Source organism: Alosa sapidissima, chromosome 22, assembly GCF_018492685.1.
Source record: "Alosa sapidissima isolate fAloSap1 chromosome 22, fAloSap1.pri, whole genome shotgun sequence".
Classification (NCBI taxonomy): Eukaryota; Metazoa; Chordata; class Actinopteri; order Clupeiformes; family Clupeidae; genus Alosa; species Alosa sapidissima.
Genome location: NC_055978.1, coordinates 577146 through 600344, shown reverse-complemented (window position 1 = coordinate 600344; position 23199 = coordinate 577146). Strand labels below are relative to the sequence as shown.

The window sequence follows — 23199 nt, the reverse complement described above, 5'->3', positions numbered from 1 at the left end:
ATTTACACCTCCCACCTCACCCGCAAGGCGACCAAAATTGTGAGTGATGCAAGTCACCCCGCTCACAATTTGTTTGATCTACTGCCCTCTGGGAAGAGGTACAGAAGCCTGCGCTCCCGCACCACCAGACTCACCAACAGCTTCATACACCAGGCTGTTAGGATCCTGAACTCTCTCCCCCCTCTCCCCCCTCCACCCTCAGCTACATAACATCCTGGACTTTTAGACCCAAAATGGCTGCCTTGCACTACTCCACTTGTACACTTGCACACTTGCAACTTGTTGTTGTTGTCCTGTTGTCCTGAACACTTCTGAACACACTTCTGCTGCTCTTACATAACTTGCACCACTATGCCACTTGCATACTTAGGTCAAACAAAACTACCTCAGCCATTTATTGGCCTGACTTTTGCACTATTATATTGACTGTCTACTGTATGCACAATTGCACAATTTCTACCAAATTTTGCTGCTCTTATTTCTTCATTGTATGTGCCTTCTTATTTTTACTTTTTATATTGTTTACTTGAATGTTATTTTTGTCTGTGGACCTAATTGGTAAAATATGTCTTGTCTCCATCGTGGGATAGTAGGAAACGCAATTTTGATCTCTTTGTATGTCTTGACATGTGAAGAAATTGACAATAAAGCAGACTTTGACAATAGCTTAAACAACAACGTGGTTTCCTGTAACTATCAATGGAAACAGCATAGAAACTGCTAATCATAATATTTAAATTGACATTAATTAAGATGGCTATATGCAACACAATTTATTTATATTCCCTTTGCATATGTTTGGGTAGACTTAAAACGTTTTTGAATTGGAGCTTACAGTTCTGTCATTATTCTGTGTCCTTTACATTTATTTAATAGGTATTATAGTTAGGCATATTAATAGTCCAGTGATACCTCAAAATTAGGCTGTTGTCTGTTAGGCAATTTATTGTAGCCTGCTAACCCATATGCACAAAACATAATTTCTGAAATGATTTCTTCATTTATAACATGAGATATGTCTCCATGTAAGGTATCTAATAATGAAGTGATAGCAGGTAGATCATGTAGGCCTACATGTCACATGAGACACACAGATGAGGGGTGCTGCTTGTTCTATCCCTCACAAACTGCATTTAAATGGTGTGTTTAGCAGTCAGAATTTCAAAACATTTTCGGGGGAGAAACTCCCGGACACCCGCCAATATAGTCCGCACCCCTCTCAGAAAATACTTACACTGTCCCTGTAGGGAGTTATTTATAATTTGGCCAGATTGTTTCACTTTCCTATCCCACAGCCCCCACACTTTTAAAAAGCTTGATACGCCTCTGGTGTAACCCCTCACCTCCAAATGACTGAGGGCCCACTCCACAAGGGGTGTGGCTCAGGGGCTGAGCTAATGGTTCACTATAGGGGGTGCGACGATCTTTAGTGGGCCCCTATACTGTCGGTGTTTATCCCAAATTCATGTTTTTTATTTAGTCCACTTCATATTGCTTATTAGAGGCTGAGGCATTTGGTTTATGTCCTGATGACCTAGCCTACCGTTCAGTGGCGGTTCTAGGATTTTTCTGAGACAGGGGCCATAAAGGGGCCCCATCATACACTGAGGGGCCAAGAACCGGTCAACATCCATACACAGAAAATCCCTTGTTCAGTAAGGCAGAGGCACGTTGTCTACGTGATATGCAGGACTATACCTGGTATACCCAAAGTCCTTTTAGGCAAGTCCCTCCACTCGATGGCCATATTGCAACGCTTTTTGGTCACTCATCGGGTATCCTATTCGGCAGAAATATGCGTGCGCAAGGCTTCACTCCAGCGGCGAATTCACAACACATGATTGGCACGATGTCTTCACAACACACCATATGATTGGCTCAATGTATTCACATCACACCACAAGATTGGCTCAATGTATTCACATGTTGACGTTTTGCCGAGGAAGGGGTGGGATATGTGTAGACAACGCCAATATTGGCGTTACAAACTAGCCCCATGCATTTCTATGGAGGATTTTTTGAGTGCTGTGTCTCCTCATTAGAAATTCTCTGGTATACCCACTTAAAAAGCATCACCATCTCAGTATACCAACTTAAAACAGACAAGGATAGGTATTAATATTTGGGGTTGATCACAGTATACCCACTACAGCTAACTAGACTACACCACAGCAGTAAGGTGCATACATTTCACCAGTCTTACCTTGTTCAAATACTTGAATGCTAAATGCTAAAAAACAAAAAAGCCAAAACAATTCTTAACAATTTTCCCATTTATTTATAATGTGCATTGAAAACACTATATAAAACTAAAATATAATAGACACTTCAGTGGAAATACATTGATATTTTAAACAGAAATCATACATCATCATACACACATTTTTCGTTCAATTAAACAAGTTTTACTTTAACTGTTTCCCCTTTTGTTGATAAGAGAAACCACTTTCACTGCCAGTTTGCGTACATTAAAACAAACACACACACACACACACACACACACACACACACACACAGCATGTGAGCAACAACTACATCATATTTACACAATTTTTTCAACAAATATTTTTACAATGGTATTATTTGGAATGGTCTTTGAAGCCACCGTCTTGCTTCCAGTTAGAAAAGCCTGATTCTGATTTGAAGACTGGCGATGGGTCATTTGAAAGCGAAAATTACGGAAGGGGTAGCAAAACACTAAAGATGGAATATTCCTACCATTTGAAGTCTTTGTATCAGAAGTCATTGAGTGGCCTCTTCCTATTTCCGTGCTGCATCTTGCGGAATACCAGTTTAGGAGAGGTTGCACAGAACCATCTGCTCTAGAATTGGAAATGTCTGGAGAGAAGAAAATGAAACAAGTTTGAGTAACTTAATTGTTATTAACTTTCATAACCCACTGTCAACCTGGCGTTTCTAAAATGAATGACAAAATATGCTCACTGTAGTGGCAATAGGAAATAGCATCATACCATTAGGAGCAGCTATGCTTGGTGACTAGTGGTTCTGAAGACTGTGGGTTGAAGTCACCAGCTCCTGCGCCATCCCAGTCTGTAGGTGAAACACAAATGCGTGTTTCACAAAATCCATGCTTGTATTCAGCATGTCGTCTGGCAACTGTAAAACCAGTTATTATTTGTTGAATCATATAAAGCTTGAGTGAGTAGAACATTTAACCAATTTATCTCAATGAAACTCTCCTTGTCCTAACACTTTGAGACAGAATTCATGCAAAGCCCATGAATCAAATAAACTCAGAATAGTGGTTAATAACTTTGCAATGATAGCTCACATTAACTACAAAAACGTAGCGTTAGCTATTAGTGTATTCTCATGTTCATGTTAGCAGCTGCCAAACTTTTTCCTCAGGCAAAAAAAAAATGGAACGTTATTTACGTTTGGTAAGGCGCACTAGCGCATGTAATGTTATTAATTTCGGACCCCAAACAAACAGGATGTCCATTTCTCTGCATTTCATATAACACCATTTCAAACACTTCATACATTACCTTTCCATACATGAAATCTGTCAACATGCTAACAAACAATCAAACCTCAACTCAAGTAACCTAACGTTAATTTAATGTTTACAGTTTACTGCAAGCTTGCTGCTGCTTCGTAATTTAATTGACAAACTTAACATATTCACCCCTTGCAAGTGACGTCACGTTTTGTTCGCGCCACAGCAAAATAGTCTAGTGGACGGCAGGAACACGAATCAAATCAATGGGTTGTAATGGGACATATCGCACAGCTAGGAGATTATAGTGAGATTTAACCGTAGTAATGCCGTTCCACGACTGTTGGCTTATTGTTTGGAATACAACAACATCCCATGTTCTTGCATAGATATATTTTGGTTTGTTTTCTTTGTGTTTCGGGAGTATTTCAACCACAATTGCATGATTATCTCCTCAGTGTATGAAGCACAGCAGCGGTTGCTATAGCAACCATAGACTCTGAACAGGACGGCAGATAGCACTTAGGCAAAGTCTTTGGCAAGATCTGAATGTAAACAGATAATACCGTTCAAGTTTTTTTTAAATTTCCTATTTCTTTCAATTCTTTAACTTAAAACATGTAAGAAGTAAGTTTATTCGCTGGGCAACGTACAAACTGACGAGTTACATTAGCCCTAGCACTATGAGCTACGATAAACGTTAGCTAGAATAGCTAGCTTCTAAGTGTGGCAGCTAGTTATTATTTCATGTTCTGATATGACATTCTTAACGTTTTGACTATGTTACAACTGATAAAAGCAAGACAAATAAAGTAACCAAATCGCTTTGCAATATTTTAGTCCAGAAATACTTATGGGTGTTCATTTACCATAATGTTAATTACAGTAGCCTAACATAACGTTATCTCCCCTTGCTGTTACCACCAGTTTTAATAACTTTACATTTGCGATCATGACCCATTTCATCTAACAACACCACTGGCATCTTCTTTGACTATCAGACCCCAAACAGCAATACATTGAACTACAAAGATGTTATAGTAATGGTGTTCAGTTCATCATAATCTTTATGACATAATGTAATTTGCCGTCCGTCTCGTGTCTGCAAGGGGTGAATTGTGACAGCAACAAATAAACGTCCCTTTCACATAATGATGATAACCAACATAGAGATTTGTGACTCACCAAGAAACTTCTGTGGAGGATGAAACGCTGCCATCGGTTCTTCACGTTAGAATTCTAGCTGATACTTTCGTTAGCCAAATGTATCGGTTCTTCACGTTAGCTGATACTTCCGTGAGCCAAATGTATCGTTTCTTCACATTAGCAGAGACATTTCTGGTTAGCCAAATGTATTGTTTCTTTTACAGTTCACTGTTTGCTTTAGCTTTCAAGCTTCATAGGTGCATTACTGCCACCAGTTGTTTGGACAATGGAATTGCATCTCTTATCGTCGTTCTCAACAAGTTTGACACTTATTGATGATTGACGGTACAGGGGCCAGTCAGGGGCCAATGAGATTTCAGATGGGACCCGGGCCCCTGTGGCCCCGCCCCTAGAACCGCCCCTGCTACCGTTTAGTCTGTGCATCAGGGCAGCTTAGGCCTGCGACGATGCGAACTGTAGTGATCAGTCGCGCCTGCAGGTGTAGGCCTACAGCCGTACGCACTGTGCGTACCATCAGGCAACTCAAAGAGAGAGAATTTTCCCTGTGTGTGTTCACACAAAGTTAACCCACCATAACTTCCCAACTGCTTCACAACTGTGCAGTATGCCATTAACTGCTTGACAATAGGCTATTTACAATGTTCTTACAACTTTAATGTACAGACCTTTTGTTTGAGCAGGAGAGGGAATAATAGCCTAACAAACGCATGCAGCAATTACAGACGTTGTGGGCTAGGCTAGTTGTTGCTTTCTTTTACTATGGTTGCCTGTTATCAACACACAATGTTAAGCTAATTCATTAACTCAAGACTTCAAGGCTATCATGGATATAAAACGTTTTTTGGAAACAATGAAAGGGTGGAGGTAGCAAAGGATGGAGGCAGCAAAACTAGAGGAGTTATTTCAGATGAACAAGGTAGGCAAAATGCTTGTCAAAACGTTAGCATTACATCTGGATTATACTGAATAATGTTTACTGATGTTAAAGCACGAACGCTGTTTAAAGCCATAGCCTACACAACGGTAAACTAGAACAAAACTAAAGGTAACTTTACCCTTTATAGGGCCGTATAAAGTTGTCCAAATGAATAGGTCGTTATTAGGCGTTGTTGTTGTATATTGCATATGGATTTTGTCCAAGCTTGCTACTTTTTAGATGACCAATGCACGAACGAAACCGGGAAACGGACAAATATTATTAAGCCTTTCAATGTTTTGTTGCGCGAGGAGGGGTAGATGGTGCACTTACCATTCATTCCTGTTGGCGCGCCTGATAGTGACTGCTGTTGTCGCGGCAAGTGTAGACACAGTGTAGACTAGACCTACATGCTATGTCGCTGATTTTCTGTAGGCTAATAAATGCAGCCTGTAGCATAGGCTACTTCGGCAAACCCAGACCGGTTGTGGCATCAGTTTCGCTTTTAAAACGCAACAGTGTAGCGAGAGGGAGAGTGCGGGCTATTTAATTTGCAGCATGACAGACGAACTCCCATTGTGAGCGCACTCTACGGACCAGTGGCATCGTTAGTAGGCCTAACATTTTTCATTATTATTTTCCCCCAGCAATCAGTACAAATAAGCATCGGTAAATATAACAATTAATCAAGATAGATTTGGCCAAAAGTGGGCCCCCTTTGCGGTCGTGGGCCCGGAGCGACCGCCCCCCCTCCCTCCGCTTATGGTGTGGCTGTATCTTGGAAAGGCAACACCGTTGCCCACTATAGTCTGAATGTTACAAATATGTCACATTACATGTAACTTACATGTACATGTCACACTACGGAGCCACCACTGTCCATTAAATGCTGTGGCTATACCGCAACATCAGACAACAAGCGGTAACTGTTAATTTATACTGTGGTATAGGCACTAGCACTCATCAATGTAGTCAAGTCAAGTCAAGTTTATTTATATAGCGCATTTCATACACAGAGGTCATTCAATGTGCTTTACATAAACAAAACCAAACAATAATAACAAATAAAAGCATAGAAGGACAATATAGTCAAAGAATAGTTCAAAAGGTAAAGATCATAATAAAAAGAAAACATAGAGAATGATTAAAAAGACAAAATAAAAGACACAAGGTAGAATAACTTTCAAGACAGATTCAGAAATTATAACTCAGTGCAGTTGAGCATCTGAGAACAGTTTGGTCTTAAAGGAAAATTCCGTTTTTTAGCACTTTAAGGCCCTTTTCTGGTTTGTTTTGGATGAACTAGAGTGGTGGACACCGAAATTTTGACGATTGGTTCTGTCTCGACTTTTCTGACTCGTTTTGAATCGCCTTTGACTTCTCAGGGTGGCTGGCAATGGGCATACTGTAGTAGGCTACTCAAACATGTCCTAAAACAACCCATTTTTAAAACTGTGCAACTCACCGAGTGGTTAGTGGTGTTTGTTGATTATTAAAATCAAATATATCAGCGCAATGTATGATTTCCATATGTACATGTAATTAACTGGTACACTTAATAGGTTTATTCTACTGTATCAAAAAGTAACAAGGTTGTAGCAGCACAGGTTGGAGCTAAGAATGATTTGTATATCAAATGATCAGATTTACCCCATCCAGCAGGTCTCAGGTCAGCTCTTTTTTGAAAATTTAGACAAATTGGCAAAGTTTTGTAAAAGCACTCAGTATTACAATGTAACAACTATATGTAGGTACCCACAAATACATAATGCAAGTACAATGATAGTACCTGATAGTACATGTTGTTACACAGGTTGTACCACTGTACCTAATTAGGTAGGTACACTGTAACAGCGACACATTAAAATAAAGTGTTAAATCTGTGCTGCTTCAACCTTGTTACTCTTTGATACAGTGGAATAAACCTATTAAGTGTACCAGTTAATTACTTACATGTACATATGACATGTATGTTGTGTTGTGTCTTCGATGTCTTGGAACAGGTCTACTAATTCACTACATAGTACATATATCAACTGTGTTGGTACACACTTATTGCTCTTTGATACAGTGGCACAAACCCATTAAAATGAAGTGTACCAGTTAAGTACTTACATATTACATGTATGTTGTGTCATTGGTGTCTTGGAACATGTCTGCCATTACCCTACTGTAGTACATGTATCAACTGTGTTGGTACACATTTATTACTCTTTTGATACAGTGGAATAAACCCATTAAAATAAAGTGTACCAGTTAAGTACTTACATGGACATTTTTTATATATTATATTATATTATATTATATTATATTATTATATACATCCTGTCAATGATGTCATGCATCCTGTAATTGATGTGTTGAAACATGTCTGCTGTTACACCACACAGTACATGTGAATTAGTAGACCTGTTCCAAGACATCGAAGACATAGCATACATGTCATATGTACATGTAAGTAATTAACTGGTACACTTAATAGGTTTATTCGGTAACACTCCATAATAAGGTGCCATAATAAATAGCAAACTAGTAATTACCTAACCCTTTGTTAATATTTGTTAATTGTTACTAACTATTTGGCACAAGTTAATAGTTTTTTCATCATCAATTAAATATTTGTTGTTTGCATAAAATCTGTATGTTAATGTTTTAGCAAATCTATTAACTCAATTCAATTCAATTTATTTCCTTAGGGGGATAGCCCCTTGAGATAAGATATCTCGTTTTCGAGGGGGTCCCCACTAATATTAACTAACTAATATTGTATTAATATGTGTTAATAGTTAACTAAATGTATTTTTGGCAGTAATTAATAGTTATTTCTTACATCATTTAAATGTTAAATGTTTTATTTACAAACTATGTGTTAATAGAAAAGTTAATGACTTATTAATATATTATTATTTAACTAATTGATATTAAACTGTGCTTCTGCCTATCCCAATATGAACCACTCCCTATAGGACCCTTACAATAGATAGATAGATACTTTATTTATTCCGAAGGGGAAATTCAAGAAAAAAACACGGAGCTACCTTGACATGCCGTCACTCTTGTCGGCGCCAGAAACACTTGCAATAAAGTTGGTTAAGCTTAATTAATATATTAGTAGTATATAGCTATAAGCGTGGGGCCCCTTATAATAAAGTTGGTTGAGCTTAATTAATATATAATACATAATAATAATTAGTAATATATAACTATCAGTATGGGGGACCCTTATAATAAAGTTGGTTAAGCTTTATTAATATATTAGTAATATATAACTATTAGTCAGACAGTGAAGGGACTGAGACCAAAACTGGCTTATCACATTTATTCCTTTAGGAAAAGTTCAAACAAAACATGCCTTCAGTCACTGGCATACATAAAACAGCATCTGCACAAGCAAAATAAAAAGAAGTAGTTGAATGGGCTATATTACATGTATGATTCCTATACCATCACTGTCAGCCCTACTAGCAAGGGAGACATGCAACATGGAATGTTCAGGTGCACAGAACGAGTTTATTAATATTCTGAGACTGACTAAACACTCACAGACGTAGACCATACGGAGGTAATGCATAAACATAATGCTAAACAAAATGTACATTAATTTCCTGCTAGACTGAATTGCACTTTCCATGAGCACTAAGCTAAACTACACTGAATGCATGGAAAGTTGCTAGCGGAGTTTCCAGACTCGTGTGTATGAACTTGTGGTCATAATGAAAACATTAATAAACGTTCTCTAAGTTACTAGAATTGCTACCAAATCCTAACAATACATGTAAAGTAATATAATACAGGTGGTATATCGAAGTTTTCAACGTAAACAACATTTTACAGTTACAAAATTAAAACAAAGTGGAGAGTGCTTTATACAGTCAACCTACCCAATGCAAAGCATACCGCTTCTGATCAGCCATGGCAACAATGTAAGGACAAAACGCAGCAGAGCTGCAGTATACCGTTTCTCCAAAGGGGGCTCCAAAACACCAATCTCAAAAAAGCTGCTTAATTACGGCGAAAATCACATACAAACACTAACACTTTATTTTAATGTGTCGCTGTTACAGTGTACCTACCTAATTAGGTACAGTGGTACAACCTGTGTAACAACATGTACTATCAGGTACTATCATTGTACTTGCATAATGTATTTGTGGGTACCTACATATAGTTGTTACATTGTAATACTGAGTGCTTTTACAAAACTTTGCTAATTTGCCTAACTGTTCATCAGAGGCAAAGAGCTGACCTGAGACCTGCTGGATGGGGTAAATCTAGTCATGATAGATTTGATATACAAAGCATTCTTAGCTCCAGTCAAGGCCTCATTGTCTTCAGTGTACATGTAACAGCTGTGCTGCTACAACCTTGTTACTCTTTGATACAATGGAATAAACCTATTAAGTGTACCAGTTAATTACTTACATGTACATATGACATGTATGTTATGTCTTCGATGTCTTGGAACAGGTCTACTAATTCACTACATAGTACATATATCAACTGTGTTGGTACACACTTATTGCTCTTTGATACAGTGGCATAAACCCATTAAAATGAAGTGTACCAGTTAAGTACTTACAATTACATATTACATGTATGTTGTGTCATTGGTGTCTTGGAACATGTCTGCCATTACACTACATACTGTAGTACATGTACAGTGGGTCCCAGTTAAGTTTGGACGGGTTCCTTCAGGAATCACGCACCCCATTTTCTCAGCAGAAATGGCACAAACTGCAGTTGACACAAACAACCACAAGGTGTCACTTTGGAGTTCTGCCACTACTATTTTTGATGCGATCTGACTTACTGCTTCTATGATGCAGTTTCCAAGTCAGTAGAACAATCAGAGAAAGCTGAGCCATTACCAAACATATATGATAATACAATAGCGTGAGTTTATATATCTTATACCCTATTTGTCACGGTTACTGATAGATTTGATAGTGTAACGATAAGCGCATGAGACTTTCAGCGGGGGCACGGGAACTTAAATTGATCACGGTAGTTTAAGCTTACACTTGACAAAACATTGTAATATGAAAATGTAGATGCAATTGTTGTAAGATGGTGCAGCTTAAGAAAGCACCGTGCGCAGGGATGGAGAGAGAGAAAGCAGAGGGGATATGTGTGTTAGAACTTAGATGCGTGTGGAAAAAGTAGCTGTGCTGTTGAGTGCTGTTGAGACTGGAGCGAGTCATATTCAAAATAATGCAAAAAATAAATCCGCAGATAAAACCAATTATCCTCATTCATTGCAACCGCAGCATGCCTGCTTGCCGACGTTCAAACGAATAAGATATCAAAGCACCTTTTGCGTTTGAATGTAGCACGATTTTTTTTAAACAGCTAGACAAATGATTTAGCTAATTGATTATAGCCTGTACACCAGCAATTGTAACAAATCCCGGGACATAACGCACTGGACCTTATAATAGGCTCTAGATATAATTCCAAAGGGGGCAGATAGGGGCCTACTGCACTTAACACTTAAAAAGATGACTGAAAAATGAAGCTTCCCGAAATTTGAAATTGCGATCAGTGACTGGCATCGGGTGAACGAAGCTTTTCGAAGTTGAACAGGCTATTAAAAACTATTTGCACACCTCAATGTCACACGAAAGACTGGGCTCTCCCTTCTATGAATTGAAAAAGACGTTATGCTACCTGCAAACTGGCCAAAAGGAAGGAGTCGTAGCATGCAAGCTCCCAAATTGACCCAGTAGCCTACAGAAGGCATCAATAGCCTAAATTGTTGGGACTGGGTAGGGTCATGCGTTTTTTCTCAATCACTTTGGAGGGTCATAGAAAAAGTTTTGCTGGCGAGGGAGGGTCACGTCTTTTTTGACTAACGCTCCCAAAACTCCTCCGGTCCCTTAAATAAATAATGAACAGTCCCTAATTGATTATAGCCTGTAGGCCTACACCAGCAATTGTTGAACATTTACCTGTGCAGGACAGTAGCCCAGCCTAACAAGCAGATGTTGCAAAAGACATCAGAGGACTCAATTAATCAGAAATAAATAATGTAATCTGCATCGCTTTATTGAACAAACTGCAAGCAACAAGAGGGTTCAGTTCGCTGTGAGGCCAAACCCAAGAGCAGAGCCTATCTGTTAAGGCACTCGATAGGCTATAATGAGCTGTGTGCGCCTGGAAAGACAATAGAAGATGCTTTCTGAATAGCACAGCGAAGACGGCTCTGGTCATTCCATACCCTCCCCCCACTTCCTGTAGCCTACCATTATGACTTTGCCGTTTTGAGACATTAAGCTTTTTCACGTTAAGCCCCCCTCCCCCACCCCCTTCTTTCACAAGCAGTGGGGAGCGCGGGGCACAAAGTAGCACTTTTTGGTAGACAAAGGAGTGTTCTCCGCGCTTCTGTCGTTTGGCCACAATCCGTTGCAACGAGGCCAGGACAGATATTTTAGAGCAGGGGTGTCAAACTCATTTTCATAGAGGGCCACATCATTGAATTTATAGGTTACTGAGGGCCACATAATCGGCGAACATGTGCATGGTGCAACCATGAAATCGGTATTGCAGTATGGCTTATTCAAAATTGCTGTGAAATAATGGTCCTAACCACTTTAAAACAGTGTGGCTGAAATAAAAAAAACAAACAGCCTACAACAGTAACATTTTCAAATGCAACTTCTATGCCTACAGTATTAGTTAACAACTGATCAATATGCATTCATGGACTGACATTGATGAGAATAAACTGCAGTCAACAATGTGCATAACAATGTCCATAACACATATCACCACTAAAATTAACTGTGGCTAAGAAAGGTACTGTGTGTGTGTGTGTGTGAGAGAGAGAGAGAGAGAGCTATGGTACGTACACCCACCCACCCCCACCCCCGCAAAAACAAATTCACAAATTCACGCCCTACAATATTTGTCCGTTTCCCGGTTTTAGGTCCGTGCATTGCAAAAAAAGTAGCCTACATAGCATAACAATATCCACATGCAATAATACAACAACAACGTCTACGATGACCTATTCATTTGGACAAATTGATACAGCCCTATAGCTAAAGTTAACTTTAGTTTTGTTCTAGCGTACGGTGACGTCTGGCTTTAAACAGCTGTAATCTAACGTTCTGACAAGCACACCAATTGCCTACCTTGTTCTTGCCCATCTGGAATAACTCCTCTAGCTTTGCTGCCTCCATCCTTTCTGTTTTCGTTGTTTAAACTTGTGATATCCATAACTAGTGAATTAGCCCAACATTGTGTGCTGATAACCATATATAGATAGCGGAGTAAAAGAAAACAACAAGTAGCCTAGTTGTGCCTGCGTGCGCATTCTGTCTCCTGCTCAAACAAAATGTGTGCGCGTTAATTTTGATAACGTGTTCACTAACTTTACGCGATAGAAAATTGTAAATAGCCTGATGGCATGCAGCTAATGGGATACTGTGCATAGTTGGGAAGGTATGGTGAGCCAATTTGTTGTGATACACATTACACACACACAAGGGAAGTTTTCTCTCGTTGTTGAGGGACTGACGTGCGGGCCGTTCAAAATCATTGTATGTTTGACATCCCTGTTTTAGAGAGAAGGAGAGACCCCGGTGCAGCTCAGATGTCTTCTTTATTTTATTTATTCTTCAGTAAAAGGTGCAGAACATTATTAAACTTTGACTAACGTTTCGATGTGTCGAGGTTTTTGACTAACGAACATCGAAACGTTAGTCAAAGTTTAATAATGTTCTGCACCTTTTACTAAAGAGCTGCACCGGCGTCTCTCCTTCTCTCTAACATTTTTTGGCTTTTGGCTAAAATCATTTGAGTTTCACTAGTCACATGTTTTAACAAGCAACACTTGTTACTGAACTAATAACAGACGTGTGTCGAAAATTGACTTTATTTTCCATACGGAGAAATAACAAATAATATGCAGAGTCTAACCAAGGTCAATCTTGCCAAAAAAGCCCTCAAACCTGAAAACACATGAGGCAAAAGTGCAAAACATCACAAAACTAATTAAACTAACACGCGCATATTTTTGTATTGCAATCATTGTAGCCTACAGTCGTTTTACTCCCCGTATGCGCTCATTATAAAGAACGTTTAACGTGTCCCAAAAACAGCTATCAATTAATCACCAAACGTCTTATAAACAAGTATTGCCAGGAGCAACACCTTGCAAAAAATGATAACAATGGGCCTAGGCCTTTATATGGCTCTGCTCCTGCCTAGATTCGAACTCAGAACTGCCTGAAAGTTGCAGACCTGTTCTGGAAATACGTGCATTAACCCAGGGGCGCAGGAGATATTTTGAAAGTGAGGGGGACCAAATTGTGAACACAAACCCATAGTGAGATCAGATTTCCAGATATCGGATCGCCACCTCTGGCCCACTTTCGACCATCATATTTTAAACTTGCCAGAATATTAAGATAATACCATTGATTGTTTTCAAAATATTTTTTGATTAAAATGGTCAAAACTGTGAGATGAGCACAACGCCAGATCTGCCTTCGGACCAGCTTCTTGCTATGTGCAATTCTACTTTTATTTAATTTTTTTAGATTTATTTTACACTACTTGGGCCAATGGTAGAATACTCTAAAAGCAACATGATGTTGATATTTTATGAAGCCATGAATGAATCATCATGCCTATGATCCAAACATAGACTACATAATCAAATAGCCTAGTTAGGCCTACAGTACCTAAATTGTCTGGTATAAACCAAATCAACTCTCCACTATGTGTCTGCAGTTAATATTTGTGCAATGTTAGAACATGTTAATAATAATAATAATAATAATAAGCTTTATTTGTATAGCACCTTTCATACACAGAATGCAGCTCAAAGTGCTTTACATTTGAAGCATGTAACACAATGATAGTCAGTCAGTCATTATCAATCACTTTTCTTTGCTGTTTATGATCTAATCAGCAACATATCAAAAATATAGAAAATGACGTCATAAGACTGGCAGCCTTAACCCTCTTACCCCCCACAAGCACGCCATATGGCAACTGTGGCAAGGAAAAACTCCCATATTCCAGGAAGAAACCTTGAGCATAACCTGACTTAATAGGGGGAGCCCATCTGCTTCTGGCTGGCTGCGCCCTCCAATAGTAGCAGATGTAGAATAATCTGAAAATGTAGTCTACAGGATAAGATGAGTTAACTAAAAGCTTTCCTGTACAGGTATGTTTTCAGATCTTTTTTAAAAATATTTACTGAACTCGCCTGCTTGATGTACAGAGGCAGGGTGTTCCATAGTTTGGGGGCATAATGGATAAACGCAGCTTCTCCACTTCATGTTGGCTTAACAAGTTACCAGTCCAGAACACACAGAAAATTGCAACAGAAAGTTGCCTTTATAATCAACTACTATTTGTTCCAACAGCATTTAAACAAAGCATTTATAAAATTGAAAAAAAATATATATTACATAAGAAGTAAAATAAAATACTGTTACTGTAGTAACTGTACCACATTATCCCAAGCTTCAAAGAGCTCCCCATGTCTGTGACAGCCAGACGTGACACCGCTAAATTCTCAGCTTGTTTATACCCCACACTGAACGCGTAAGAAAGGCCCATCACTCTGGGGTGTGGTAGCCTACTCTCTGGGTTTTAAGCACCAAGGTAACTGAAGTATCCAATTTGTGTCTTGAAATTATGTTTGAAATAAATGTCTTAGAACAAAAACTTTGGGTAGGCCTATATACTTGTATTTAATAGTTAAGCTAGTGAAAACGAGTTGATCAGTAGGCTAGTTGAGTTTGTTATCAATAAACATAACAGCTAATGTCATGTTGAGCAGGAGATAGGCTACCATAAATCCTCAAATTATGCCCGGGATTGATTCTATTTATAGCCGGACAAATAAAGGCGGGTTCCTATATTTGCCTATACCATACCAACAATTGCCATCAGTCCACCAGCGCTAGAAGACATTGCTTCGATTTAAGTCAATGAAATAACACCTCTTCTTAATATTTTATTATGTTGTTGGTTGGATTAATAAAGTCGTTTTCCTACCATGGGTCTCCAACACACGCTCTCAAGCTCATTGTCTTGCCGCCCCTTTCGAGCTAATTGCCAGAGGCTGAAGCCTACTACATTTAACGCAATTGTTGCGTGACTTTTTATTAAATTCGTAGGCATTCCAGCCTACGAATTTAATAAAAAGTAGCCTACTAAATTATGCATAATTAAACAATAACTCAATTTAGGCTACTTGGCTACGCAAAGGTTTCTATTACAGCACAACCCCTATTCAATGGCTGCCTTGTCTCACAATAAACAGCGGTGGAAATCCCGACACTTTTTCAACTGCATGAAACATAACAGTGAACCATCAAATATCTCCCAGAGTTCAGTGCCCATCAGTCCCAACATTTAGCAATATAATCAAACAGTCCAAAAGTAAATTAGATCCCAAACCAAACCGAAAATGTTATGCTTTTGATGGCCTACCAGTATGCCGCTCCAAACGAAAAGCATCTCTAATGATGGTTGTTAGTAGACAAACTGCCTTCAGATATCCAACAGAGTGAATATGAGATTGTGCAGTCTTACAGTACTGTAGATGGCTGTGGTTAGTGATGTGATGCTGTTAATGGGGAGTTTTACATAGTTAGCGCAAACCCTATAGGTTATTATTTATTTAGCGTATATAAGGCTTTTTTTCCTTATCAAAAGTGAGGGGGACGACGGCCGTCTCTTCAGCACTGCTTGGGACATATCCCCCACGTCCCCCGTGCCTCCTGCGCCCCTGCATTAACCCACTCGACCGTCAGACAACGCTATCTGCTTCGAGTAGGCCTATTGGGTAGGACTGTAGCCTACACTGGTTGCTGTGGCACAGTCTTGAGTGACCGAATTCGTTTTTCTTTGTCATATGCATGCTGTCATTTTGTTAACATTACTGTTAAGGAGATGCTGTAGGCAAAGTCTATATTTCAACCTCGTTAGTGTAGTAAAAAAAATCAGAACTATTCACAAGGTGGTTTGTTTATATTGTTCATATTTATGTTCTGTTAGCAAGCGAACTTCTCATGACTACCGACAAAGTAACCTACTGCCAACTGACGAAGCTCTCATTTTAAAACATTACTGAGAGACAGGCACTGTACAATCAAGAAATCTTGCCACTGAATCCAAAACTATGTTTAACATTATGTACAAAGCTTAGGCTGCAGTGGACTAGCATGTTGCAGGGGCTGCTAAAAACACAGAGAAACGCACTGAAAACTCGGCCAATCACAGCCCTTGCTGTCGAATGCGCCGTCTGGTTCGACCGTGGAACGCCACAGCGGACTATGCTGCCCCCAAGCAGCTGCAGTTGTACTTACATTTCACCCAGCTGCGTGAATCACCATGATCGTGAATGAAGTGTCAATTTTTAACTGGGACCCACTGTACAGTATCAACTCTGTTGGTACACATTTATTACTCACATTTTTGATACAGTGGAATAAACCCATTAAAATAAAGTGTACCAGTTAAGTACTTACATCTACATATATACATCCTGTCAATGATGTTATGCATCCTGTAATTGATGTGTTGATTGTGAATTAGTAGACCTGTTCCAAGACAAGACCTGTTCCAGTTTATTCCACTGTATCAAACAAGGTAACAAGGTTGTAGCAGCACAGCTGTTACATGTACACTGAAGACAATGAGGCCTTGACTGGAGCTAAGCATGCTTTGTATATCAAATCTATCATGACCCGATTTACCCCATCCAGCAGGTCTCAGGTCAGCTCTTTGCCTCTGATGAAAATTTAGGCAAATTGGCAAAGTTTTGTAAAAGCACTCAGTATTACAATGTAACAACTATATGTAGGTACCCACAAATACATTATGCAAGTACAATGATAGTACCTGATAGTACATGTTGTTACACAGGTTGTACCACTGTACCTAATTAGGTAAGTACACTGTAACAGCGAAACATTAAAATAAAGTGTTACCGCCATGTTCTACTGCTCTTCATACTATTCATCCTGCACATACATTTATTCTTACTACTCTTGTACTGTTACTGCACTACAATGGTACTGTTACCACACTGCACATAGCTGTACATTCTGTACATACAGTACAATAAATATCTGTCTGTATTTTTCATACTGAATATCCGCATTTATTCTGTTTTCTTATTTATATTCTGTTAATACACTGCAACTTTATTATTATTACTACTATTATAATGTTACTGCTACTAAATTGCACATATCTGTACATGTTGTTCATACATTGTTCATATTACATAGCCATATTTATTCTGCCCTTAACACTGCCTATATTGATATTTAATTTAGACTACTCTAAACCACCTTCTGTAAATTAACTGTATACTACTGTCTACACTGCACTATATTTATTGTCCTGTCTATGCACCACCTGCCTATACTTTGTATATCACATTTCACTTTTCTGCTTTTTTTGCACTTCTGGTTAGACGCAAAGTGCATTTCATTGTCTTTGTACTTGTACTCTGCACAATGACAATCAAGTTGAATCTAATCTAATCTAATGAGTCAAGATGGATGTTAATCTGTTGGGAAATATTTGCACCAACAAATATATTTTTTTTATTAAGGCTAGAGATTAGGCAGGCGTAATACCCACTGCCAAAATACCTTGTTTACTCCTCAGATACTGCATGCTATAGTAATACTCTTTGTAATGAATGTAATTGCAGGATTTTCAGGAAGAGATTGGATCAATCCAGGATGACATCAGTTTGGTTAATGGTCTAGCAGCAAGCTTTGAACCCCCAGATGTTCTCTCACAAGTTGATCTGGAACGTCTGGACAATCTCAATAGAAGATGGAGGTTACTACAAGTATGTAATGAACACACTTAAATGAAAAGCAATCCTACAGTTAATTTTGTGTGTCTTATTCGTCCATTCGTCCATTCACTCATCTTCACATTTATTCCAATTATCATCATCATCTTCATCACCTTTATTGCCAGCCTCCATGGTCCATTCAGAAGACACAGACATGACATACAACATACAGTACATTAAAAAGGAAAAGAAAAAAAGACATAGTGCTTCTATAAAAGACAATTATACCAGTGTTTCCACAGTAACATCTAACACATAGATATGTGTATGTTTTAAAGGGAAACTTCAGTCTAACAACCTAAGGTCTATTTTTGGATGATAATAAGTGTACATTTTTTTAATTTGGGACTGAAACTAAGTCAGTTGTTGCTGTTTTGAGTAAGACATTAACTAGGCTCAAAGGAGTTTAAGTAAGTAAGTCAGAAAGGATATACAAAGGTGTGTTCTTGCAACATTGCTCTTTTCCAGGTTGCCGCCATCCGGTGGGGAGAAAGCTTGTACAAGTCGATTACCAAACTCTTCTCCTATTACGTTCATTGACAGTAGCTTATGCCACATTTGGTAATTGATTTGTAAAGACTTTTTTCACACAAGATGACAGCGACAGTCATAAGAGGGGAACTGATGATGAAACCAGCTGGTTCTTGTAAGGTGGCCTAAGACTTTTGCACAGTTCCAGTCTCGGTTTCAGTTTTGTTTACAGTTTGATGGCATTTCTCACATATCCTCTTTCTTCCAGATATCTATAGAAGAATATCAGACACAGCTCACAGATGCACAGAGGGACTTTGCTGCTAGTTCTCTGCATCTTGTGCATTGTAAGTTTCTCCCCAAATGCATTTCTGTTAGCATGTCACCATCAACTATGTTTGGCCATGGGAATCTTAAGGCATGTATATAACAGCACATACAAAATGAGTAAAACACAGAAAACACAGCGAAGATAAAAAACAACAGTAAAGCAAAATGATTAACATTTAAATAACTATTCACTCAGCTATGTGAGTCGCGTCCACTGGATGCCATTCCTTGTTGTTGCTTACTTCATGATATAATTAATCTAAATCAATTCTAAAAACAGTATCCACATAGTGGGTGATTAATCAAGAGGCGCTTGCAATGACTGAGGCAGGGACTGAGCCTGTGATTCTCTGTGTATAGTAAGGTAAGGTAAGGTGCTCTGTGTCAGTGAGTGTCATGGTGATGGTGCAAATGAGTAAGTCCAACAGTGCAAGAATAAAGTCTAGAGACCAGCATAAAATAAATATGGACATATCAGCCAGGTAGGCAAGGTAATAAAATAAATAAATAAATAAATAAATATGGCACCAGACCAAAAATATTTATTTGATCATGACATGTAAGTAATGCTTACAGCAACAGCACAACATATCCCAGCCGTACTGCACGATCTGCTTGTGTAACTTTCACTTCATTTTACTCATGTAGCACAGCGGTGACTAGAGGAAATAAATGGTGTAGGCTGTGACCAGTGGGCACAAATGATGACTGCATAAAGCTCAGTGACGCAGTCTGGTCTGAATCAATCAGCTGTTGTAGTCCCAAAATATTTTCCTATCACTGCCTTGACAACACATTCTAAAACATAATTACATTTTTTAATAAGGTATATAAAAAGTACACGCATAAATGAAATGTAAATACTGCCTGTATGCATTTGACTTTTTTAACAACCTTTTTAACCTTCTAGCCTCTGTGAGCAGCCCTTTCCAACGGCAAGTTTCACCAAGCAATGTGCCATACTACATCAAGTAAGAGTTACCTTGTGTGTCAAGTAGACATATTCCATTTATGTTACTGTGTGTACCATTGCCACTTATTTTCAGTTACCTTTGCAAGAGCAATCACCTCTATTAAGGCAGACATATTTACAGAATTGATCACTGTTGCACTTCTCAGATTTCCATCACAATGCAGAGGGACAACAATGTGTCCATCTGAATTTTCTCCCTGGTACAGAGCAGTTCTAGCTTAATTAGCACCAGACTGCTTCGCAAATTTCAGTTGAAATTGAGAATGGGTCTGGAAAGGTTACATTGACTTAAGACTTCCAGGGGCATAACCAGCAGTGACTTACTTAAACTTAAATTGGTGCATTAATTTTTAAATTTCAATTTATTTATTTTTTTACATTTTAATTTCAATTTCAATTTAATTTTACCTATAGAGAGCCAAAACATTACACATGTCTCATGGCGCTTTACAGAGACAATCAGAGAAAAGGCGAAGAAGGCCCATGGGTAACAGGGCGAGGAAAAACTCCCATTAAACTCTTACCAAATCATTTCAGAAGTGCAGCAATCAAATTGTTCTTGTAAACTAAGAATTTAAGTGCAGTTTTTACTCAGTTCCAAAGAAAATACATGTCCATATATGTTTAACCCATAAGCGCAGCCATTGGTTGTGTTGATTGCACTGCTCTGTCATCATATAAAGCCCGCCCCCTGTCGGATAAGTGATTGTGATTGGTGCCTGGGTTTTTGGAACAGTGTAGTAATTAGGGCTGATGACTTGTGTGCTTCTTAATGTATTATAGCTTACATTAATAAGCCCCTGCACACACCAGAGAAACATAGGTTTGTGGTCAAAATACACAGATGCTCTAGTTGTAACTCTCCACGCCACATGATGGCAATAGAAAACCTCTTGACATTCAAAATACAGGAAGGAATGGGTTGCACAAAGAAATATAAGATTTAGTGGATCAGTATGCTACTTTTCAGTACATCAACATAAAATGTGAATGTAACATTAGTACGAAGATTAGTACTACCAAAAGCCTCATTATCTATAAAGTGCTGATCACACAAAGATGTTAATAACATGGTACACAATAGATCTCTGAAGTTTGCCTACAAAAAGCTGCCATCTTTGCGCAAATAAGGAGATCTGGTATCTTGCATTTGTTTAATATGGGAAAATAACATGGGGATTTTGAATAAACGCACCTGTTAAACTCTCGTGGGGATAAAGAAGTTTAAAATGCAGACGTTTTACTATATATACTTTTGTCCTCTGCCTTCGAAAGGGTACTGTGATCTTCAGTACGTTAAGACGGCACACTTTGATTTTGCTACCCCAGAGCTAACTTGCAGCGCAACTTGCTATAGGTAGTGAGCTTCAATTAACACCCAGATCTCCTTACATTGGCAAAGATAGCAGCTTTGGGTCCTTTTTGTAGGTAAACTTCAGAGGTCTATACAGGTCACATTTGGTCGGTACTCATCAGCATGACAATTCATCAGTTTGGTATGATTAGGTACTTTTATCTATTTGGATCTGTTTTTCCAAAATATATATTTCTATATTGTGATGTTAAATCAATTGAGGCATTTTTATAGATATATTTTACATATGATATATATTTGTGAGCATGTGGTGAATGACATATTTTCCTCTCTGCGCAGAAAAGAAAACAAAACAGGACCTGAAGACCTCCAGACAGAGTGAGATTTCATGACTTAATAAGACATATCCATACATAATATTCAGTAGGATGTAAAAGTGTGCACACACTATACTAATGTCACCTATTATTACAGGAACAGGTAACATATTCTTGAATGTAATGGAAATATGTATAGTTCAGTTTGACAAAACAAACAAAACAAAAACTCAGAGAAAAAATATGATGGGTAAGACAAGATGATGAAAAAAACAGGAAATCAGAATGGACTTTTCTAAGCATTTAGCATGTTCAATGTCAGGAAATATAAATCAGGTCAGTTAAGACATCACACTGGCGTCATATTGGCATACATGGGGCAGTAAAGATTATACTGTATACTGTATAGATTTACATTCACATGTATTCATTTAGCAGGTTGCATTTATCCAAAGCAACTTAAAGCAATAAAATAACATTTAAGCTATTAACATTTAAGCATTTTAACATTTAAGCTACAGAGCTACAGCTACCGCAACAATAACATTTAAGCTACAGTACAGAGGAGAGTATATCTAGGAATCTCCACTGGATATTAAGTACTAGTCAATGTATGGTAGGAGGGGAAGTAGTAAAAGGAAGTAGAGGGGGGAAGAGAGGGAAGGAGGTAGAGGAGGGAAGAGAGGGAAGAGTGTGGTATATGCATCAGTCTTAGAGAGGTTTAGCTGGAGGTGATGTTCTCTCATTCAAGCGGATATGTCAGTGAGACATTAATTAGTTACATCTGCGTGCTACTAGCTACATCTGCGTCGCAGTGATATGAAAAATGTGATGTGATGTGAGTAGATGATTGGGCCCAATGTGGCAGTGTACACAGCAAAGAGAAGGGGCCCCAGCACTGAGCCTTGGGGCACCCCTGTGGCAAGGTAGGGAGATGACATATTAATGACACATTAAATGAACGCCTGGTGATGCAGGATTCAAATCTGGAGTGCACTTTGCCTAAAAATAGGTCAAGCAAGATGAGAACTGAGGACTGAGCTGCTGCTCTGGTAGAGTATAGAAGTTGCTGTATGTAGAAAGGGAGATACGGTGAGAGAATAATGTCTGTATAAAAATACAATCGCCATACAATATTTTAATGCACTCAAAATTCTAACCAATGTCTAAGCAAAGCACTGTATTAAGAGATAACATTTTGAGCTCAGTATTGCCTAAGGATGCACTAGGAAGCGCTTTTAGCACCATTGTAAGTGAGCATAGGCGCAGGTTGAAGTAGATAGATAGATAGATAGATAGATAGATAGATAGATAGATAGATCTTTATTGTCATTGTATGCGATACAACGAAATTCTGTTGGAGCCATCCTCTCCAAATAGCAGCATGGAGTAAAAAGATAATAAATATA

At 38.6% G+C, this 23199-nt stretch overlaps 1 protein-coding gene across 10 annotated transcripts in view; it reads left to right on the top strand.

Moving 5' to 3' along the window:
* Window positions 1-23199, top strand: part of dmd (dystrophin) — a 481347-nt gene that overhangs the window by 354867 nt on the left and 103281 nt on the right. For 9 of the 10 annotated variants that reach the window (XM_042077917.1, XM_042077916.1, XM_042077914.1 and 6 more), the window contains 4 exons: window positions 18232-18375; window positions 19124-19202; window positions 20096-20156; window positions 21813-21851. In XM_042077917.1, the coding sequence (XP_041933851.1) occupies window positions 18232-18375; window positions 19124-19202; window positions 20096-20156; window positions 21813-21851 (323 nt within the window). Of the gene's footprint in view, window positions 1-18231; window positions 18376-19123; window positions 19203-20095; window positions 20163-21812; window positions 21852-23199 lie in introns of all 10 variants that reach the window. The other variant, XM_042077918.1, reaches the window with a different exon arrangement.